The 7,270-nt window shown below is 42.1% G+C and overlaps 1 protein-coding gene across 2 annotated transcripts in view; it reads left to right on the top strand.

The window, feature by feature from the left end:
- The window catches only part of WFDC1 (WAP four-disulfide core domain 1), an 8,151-nt gene extending 1,352 nt beyond the window's left edge, over positions 1 to 6,799 (top strand). Inside the window, exons 2-6 of one of the 2 annotated variants that reach the window (XM_081336260.1) lie at positions 4,192 to 4,387; positions 4,993 to 5,076; positions 5,159 to 5,299; positions 5,832 to 5,873; positions 6,620 to 6,799. In XM_081336260.1, coding sequence (XP_081192386.1) covers positions 4,192 to 4,387; positions 4,993 to 5,076; positions 5,159 to 5,299; positions 5,832 to 5,873; positions 6,620 to 6,678 — 522 coding nt within the window. In that variant the 3' untranslated portion in view covers positions 6,679 to 6,799. The remainder of the gene's footprint in view (positions 1 to 4,191; positions 4,388 to 4,992; positions 5,077 to 5,158; positions 5,300 to 5,831; positions 5,874 to 6,619) is intronic. The other variant, XM_081336261.1, reaches the window with a different exon arrangement.
- The last annotated feature ends 471 nt before the right edge of the window (positions 6,800 to 7,270 follow it).

Raw genomic sequence — 7,270 nt, 5'->3', positions numbered from 1 at the left:
CAAAAGTTTGTGATGCCTAAAATGCTAACTTGTTTAATTATTACACGTGGTTTGTGGCTGCTATCTACTTTGGAAACACACATATATATCTTCTTAATATGGGTCAGTTTGAGCAGGGGGTTGGACTAGAAGACCTCCAAGGTCCCTTCCACCTCTGTCATTCTACTCTACTCTACTCTACTCTACTCTACTCTACTCTACTCTATTCTATTCTATTCTATTCTATTCTATTCTATTCTATTCTATTCTATTCTATTCTATTCTATTCTATTCTATTCTACAATCTGTCCTATTCCATTCCACTCCATCACATCCCACACCCATATCTGCTGGTGATAAAATTGTACCAAAATTTACACACTTGGCGAGGAATTTCCCCGCCAAAGGGGCCTCAACCAAACATATCAGATCTTTTTGGAGCGTTCCAGGCAAGACTCTCCCATTGTGTGCTCAGATACAACCTGGCTCCTTTTTACAGCAGGCTCTGTGATGTTCTTCACACATCTTCCCGAGACCCAATCTCCAAGAGGCTCTGAGCTGATTCTCGGGGAGCCCTAAGGAAGCTGTGGCACCAATCCAAAAGGTTGGGTGGAGTGGATTTCGCAAGGGAGGAAACCAATTACGGAGCAGATGGAAGTCCCAAAGTGCCTGGAGAATTGTTTGAGGTTAAAATGCCAAGGTGTTTTTTTTTAATCGCTGTTTCTTTGAAAGACTGTTTCCTCTCTTTGTAACAAGAAGCCCTGAGAATTTTCAAGAACGAAAACTTTTTTTTAAAAAAAGAGAGGGGTGTGTGTGGAAAGTGGAGGAACGGTGTTCTCCACTAAACCCAAAAAGAACATCTGAGGGGATTTTTCTGGAGCATCTAGTTTATTTTAGATCTCTATGCATAAATAACAGAAATTCTGTTGAATGAGCAAGTACGTGGATGCTTTTCGTTGGTGCATTGATTATTCCTCAGCCTGCTTAGTTTCTCCAATATTGACAAATATGCCAAGGGAGACCCCTAGTGGCAGACTCTAGAATTAATTTTCACAGAGTTACAGGAGTCTCCCACTTAAGACCCTATTCAGGCCAGAAAATTCACTGTTAAATGATATGGTTGTGAAGTGACGCACCATATGACCACACCCACTTGATGAGCTTTGTTTTTCCATTGTCATTAAGCGAATCGCTGCAGTCGTCAAAGCCACCTTCCCTGCCAGCTTTCCGTGTTGACTTGCTTGTCGTAAGCCAGCTAGGAAGGTTGAAAAACGGCAATCCTGGGATTGTACAATACCGCAACTGTCTTAAGTGCAAGCCAGTTGCCAATAGCCCAAACTGCATTTCTGCGACTGCAGGGACACTAAGATTAAGTGTGAGCATTGGTCATAAGCCACTTTTTTCAGCACTGTTGTAACTCTGAACAGTCGCTAAACAAATAATCATAAGTCGAGGACTACCTGTACAGAAAGTGACACTTATAGACCTTGGACTTCCAAACTTAACAATTTCAAGACTTGTGGACTTAAACGGCTGGCTGAGTAGAGTAGAGTAGAGTAGAGTAAAGTAGAAGAATAGAATAGAATAGAATAGAATAGAATAGAATAGAATAGAATAGAATAGAATAGAATAGAATAGAATAGAATAGAATAGAATAGAATAGAATAGAATAGAATAGAATAGAATACAAGAGTAGAGTAGAGTAGAGTAAAGTAGAAGAATAGAATAGAATAGAATAGAATAGAATAGAATAGAATAGAATAGAATAGAATAGAATAGAATAGAATAGAATAGAATAGAAGAGTAGAGTAGAGTAGAGTAGAGTAGAGCAGAGTAGAGTAGAGTAGAGTAGAAGAATAGAGTAGAGTAGAGTAGAGTAGAGTAGGACCTTGGAGGTCTTCTAGTCTAACCCCCTGCTCAAGCAGGAGACCCTATACCATTTGAGACAAGTGATTGTCCAGTCCCTTCTTAAAAGTGTCCAGTGTTGGAGCACCCATAACTTCTGAAAGCAACTTCTGTTCCATTGGTTAATTGTTCTCACCGTTAGGAAGTTTCTCCTTAATTCCAGATTGCTTCTCTCTTTGATCAGTTTCCACCCATTGTTTCTTGTCCTGCCCTCTGGTGCTTTGGAGAATAATTTGACTCCCTTTTCTTTGTGGCAGCCCCTGAAATACTAGAATCCTGCTATCACATCACCCCTAGTCCTTCTTTTCTTTAGACTAGCCAAACCTAAGTCCTGCAGCCGTTCTTCATATATTTTAGTCTGGGAGTTGAAGTCCCCAAGTCTTGAAATTGCCAACTTTGGGGACTGCTGACATAGAACCTAGAATTTTCCTTCCTCTCGTAACATTGTGAGTTGCAGGATGCAGCAGAGATGCTTCCGAAGCTTTTCCAGATCATTTTTCCATAGATACTCATGTAAAGTTGTGAAAGACACTTCTCCACTACTATGAGAATAGCACTGTATCTAAATTTACAATTGTTCTGAAAGGTTTAAATTTCAGAGGCCAAAGGCAGCTGGAGAGATCACGGGATAAAGAAGGAATGTACAAATAAGGCCATTTGGCAACGTTCTTGCAACGCTAAAATCTTCTCCAGCCTGTTTCACTTCAGGATGAGGAGAGTTATAGGAAATTCACCTGAAGGGAAGGTTGTTGAACCCACAGCAAATTCAAAAATGTTGTGTACTTGGATGTTGCTTGCAATGTGCTGGGTAAAAACGTCTGCTCACATCGCTTGGAGGAATGGCCCAATCTAATAGGAATAATGTTCCTCTAAATTGAGTGTGTGCCCAGGCTCTGTAGGATATAATCTTTCTCATCTGAAAAGATTAGCCATAATCCTTTTGAACAGATTTTTATTCCTGATGGCATGTCATCCGCGTATCCCTGAGCTAGCAAAAATACTCAGGATGCCTCTGGTTAATTAGGAGAGAATGTGGGCCAGAGTAGGAGAAAGCTGTGAAGTCAAATTTAGTGACCTGACCTTGAAGATGCCATGGGGGGGGGGCAAACAAGAGCCCCCTGCTCCTGATTGAAAGGTTTTAACTTAGCATGACCCTCTTGCCACAGAAGAGGCCGGAGAACAAGTAAGAACAGACCAACTATCAATAGAAGGGAATACCTGTAGCTCAGGGTTGAACTGTGGGGGTCCTCGATGCTTCTGAGTTGGGAGGTTTTCTTGCAGCCGTTTCATGACCCAGCTAGGTAACATCATCAGTGGAGCAAGGGAGTGCTAGCAGTATTTGCATTTGGGAACAAAGCAAATTGTTTCATTATCTAGTTGGGCAATGAAACGTCTGCAAGAAAACCACCAAATGTGGAGAGCAACAAGGACCCCACAGGAGGAGGAGGAGGAGGAGGAGGAGGAGGAGGAAGAGGAGGAGGAGAACAAAGACAACAACTATGGGGTTCTTGGTGCTCTCTTGCAGATGTTTTCTTGCAGATGTTTCTTGCAGACATTTCATTACCAAACTAGGTAACATTATCAGTGCTGAAAGGAAATGGGGTTTGTGGGGGGGAGAGGATGAGGAGAAGGAGAACTGTGGGGTCCTTGGGGCTCTCTGGGCTTAGTGACCACATATTTGTTTCAAAGAATTTGTACCAGGTAACTTCTCATCAGGGTATGTTTTTTGTGAGTCCTCGGTGCTCTCTGAGCTTGGTGGTTTGCTTGCAGACATTTCATTACCCAACTAGGCAACAACATCAGTGCTAGTGTGAGTGTGGAGTTTGTGCCATGTTTTGATATAACAACTTGCCCTGCCCATGTTGGGTGAGTGTTTGCAGATCATGCTCAATCTGTTGATTTGTTGCCCAATTGCAAATACTGCTAAAAATCAATAAACCTCAGTCATCTCCTTTGGCAAACATATGAAATTTAATCAGCATTCCGGCATTTTTCACTGTTCAAGAACCGGGGGTGGGTCAGTTTCGGTATGGAGCCATCCTCAAGCCGAGGGCTCTGCCGAATTGTCCTCGCCAGCCAAGCGCCACATTGTGGAATATCTAAGCATTAGACACAAGCCTCAAAATCTTTCAGAAAAAAAGCATTGTCTCCCTGCAAGCTTTCTATCCCTCGGTTCGTGAAAACGTCGAACCATCTGCCAGGTTGCAAAGGTGAACAGGTGTGTAGTAAGTTGGATAGAAAAGGGTGGGGGAATGTGTTTGAAAAATGCTGAAGGGGGATCGAGTAAAAAGATCTACTTTCTTCCAGGATTATGAGGACTCTCTTCATCCCCATAGTGCACACTACCAGAAGAATGACCGGTGTCCACCGCCATCCCAGACCTTACCAGAACGAGTGTGTGAAGCACCCAGCTGCCGGTCGGACTCTGAATGCAAGAAGCACAAACGTTGTTGCTATAATGGATGCATCTATGCCTGTCTAGAATCGGTGCCACCTCCCCCAGGTAGACCAGCCCATAATAGCTCATGCTGGAGATGCTATCACAGCAGGTCCAAAGGACACTTGGCAGATGGGATCCTTGCAACTGTTGCTATTTCCCAAAACAAAGGTCTTGGATGTTGCTATTTTTAAAATTGTTCTTTTACGTCCTTCACCAGATAGATGGAATCATCTCTTTAAGCTGGTAGACCTAGTGGTTTTCCAAGATGCTACAGTATTATGGGATTCTACAAAAGGGATGAAAAATGCACAGGGGCAAGAACCATTAGCATGGCACAGATCATCAAACCATGGTTAAAGCATGGTGTGAGCCACTAGCATGGACTCTTCTGTTCATCTTATTAAAAGCTTCTTCTTCCTTGGTGCTCTCTGAGTGTGGTTTTTTTTTTCTTGCAGACGTTTCATTACCCAAACTAGGTAACATCATCAGAGCTAATCTAGTTGATGTAGATGACATTACCGAGTTTGGGTAGTGAAATGTCTGCAAGAAAACCACCAAGCTCAGAGGCCCCCAAGGACCCCTCCTTTCAACCCTGAGCTACAAAGATTCTCCTTTATTGATGCTTCTTCTTCACAATTAGAAATATTCTGTTTCTTTTCACTGAAAAGTTTTAGATTGGCTGATTCAGCCCAAACCTCGCTGGTTGGGTGGAAATGGCTGGCTCCTGGATGGACCAGAAGAAGTCCTACAAGGTAGAGTAGCAGAACCACAGCAGTAGTAGCTCCAACGTGCCACCACGGACCTTCATTGATCTTGAGATGTTTATTTCCATAGCTGAAACATGCAGCACCACTGAGGACGGAGGTGACCCCTTGCACTGTCCAACAGGATTTGAATGCCACATCATCCATCCCGGGAATGCCGCCGAGGGCATCCCCAACCAGGGGCAGTGCATCAAGCTACGTGGGAACTCCGGTGAGTTACTGGCATGAATGTGAAGCATCTGAGCCCACAAATCACAACCACGCGAGGTACTATCTTAAAGTCACATTCATAAGGATTTCTTGCAGAAGACAATGGTGGAGAAGTTGTGTTCATTAAAAGTTGTCCTAGAAGAGGTGGTGGAGAAGAAGAACTGGACCTAAGACGGAGAAAAAGTTGAGGAAGCTCATTTTTGCCCCTGTCTCCACATTTCATCATTTAGATAGATCCAGGTGTGGAGTTACCTTTGGAAGTTGATACAAAAACTAAAATAAAACAACGCTGTTTCTTGCTATAATTCTCTAGTTTTCTTGGTTTCCAGAGACCTGAAATGCCTCTGTGCAACCTTGTCTCACAAATTAAAGCGCAGCTAGCGTCCCCTGGGTGGTTCACAACAAAATTTTGTCATTTCCTTATTGAAGCGATTTGAAGAAAATAATGCTCACCATGCTTGTTAGCTGTGCCACATGGTCATTTGTGAAGATGCTTAAGTTTCGCTCAGTTGGTATTTCTTTTTCTTCTCCAGATGGATGGAATCTAAGACCCAAGCACTACAAGGACTATTTTGGTAAGTTCCAGCATTAAAAAGGCAAATCATGAATTAAATCATTTTTCTGAGGAGCAGCAATTTGAAGAACATGGATCTAGAAGGGTTGTTGATATAGGTGATCCTCGATTTATTATCGTTTGTTGAAAGTTTGATGTTCAAAGTTACAATGATGCTGAAAAAAGTCCAGTCCTCCTTATGATTGGTCCTCGCATTTATGACCATCACACATCCCCATTATCACACCATCACAGGTCAGGCACTTGGCAACCAGCTCACACTTACAACCAGGTACAGTGTCCCATAGTCCCATGATCGCCATTCGGCACCTTTTCTGCCAATTTTTGGCACATATTCAGAAGAATGGATTCACACTTACAACTGTAGCATTTGCTTGCCAACTACAGATTTACTTAATGACTATCATAAAAGATGATTGTAACATTGTGTCCGATTCAACTTATGACAGAAATCTTGGTTCCAATTGTGCTCGTAAGTCGAGGACTACCTTCAAATAATCCTTCAACATTCCACCTTATCATAATAAGCAGAAAGTAGATCCTTGGGTTGAAGAGGCCAGTCTGAGGCCAGAATATGGGGTGGGGGGGAGGAATCTGGAAACAAGAGCCAAACAAATATGTGATAGGAAGTCAGATTATTTTAATGGAAAGGAGCTAGTTCATCTTGCCATGTCCTAAAAAAAAATCAAAATTAACTTAGATGTCCTATTTTTATCGCTTGGTTTTTTTCCAACCATTGTTTTGCAGGACACAGTTCCAGCAATGGATTTGGTTATGTGAAGCAAACGCAGAAGCACCTTGGTTAATTCAAGAAGAAATCTTTGGACTGCTTATGTGTGACCTCAAAGGGAAAATAAGAACATTGGATAGGCAAAGGATAAACCCTAACCAAGTGAGAATAAAGCCAGGAGAAATGAACACGTTGAATCTGTTCATTGACAGACTATTTTGAATTTCTTTTCAATATGCCTCAAATAAACTTACTGACGGGGAAAGGGGTTAGAGGGTCTTCAATTCGTATGATTAGCAGCAGGATGGAGAAATCGGGCCTCTTCTAATAACGCCACACTTTAACAGCGTTGCATTACGAGGTTTACGAGGAGGCAATGTAAAGCATCGACTTTTAATTTGTACGGTTTCTCTGTACAGTTTCTAGGGTCTTAGCATCTTTTTTATTATCTAAATAGCCCCTTCCCCATTCTATGATTGCATGAATAATCAAAGAGATATGCCAATTTCCACTCAACCTCCAGCAGATCTAAGTGAATTTTTTTCCTAAGGGTTAAAACGATACAAAATTAGATTTGGGAATGAGCAAATCAAAATGTTATGCACTAGGATCAGGTGACAAATTGGCCCCAAAATGGACAACACACTTTGCACATGAAAAATTTCCAG

The sequence above is a fragment of the Vipera berus genome (genome assembly GCF_964194415.1).
Source record: "Vipera berus genome assembly, chromosome: 10".
In the NCBI taxonomy this organism is placed as follows: domain Eukaryota; kingdom Metazoa; phylum Chordata; class Lepidosauria; order Squamata; family Viperidae; genus Vipera; species Vipera berus.
This window is presented reverse-complemented; position numbering and strand designations above follow the sequence as displayed.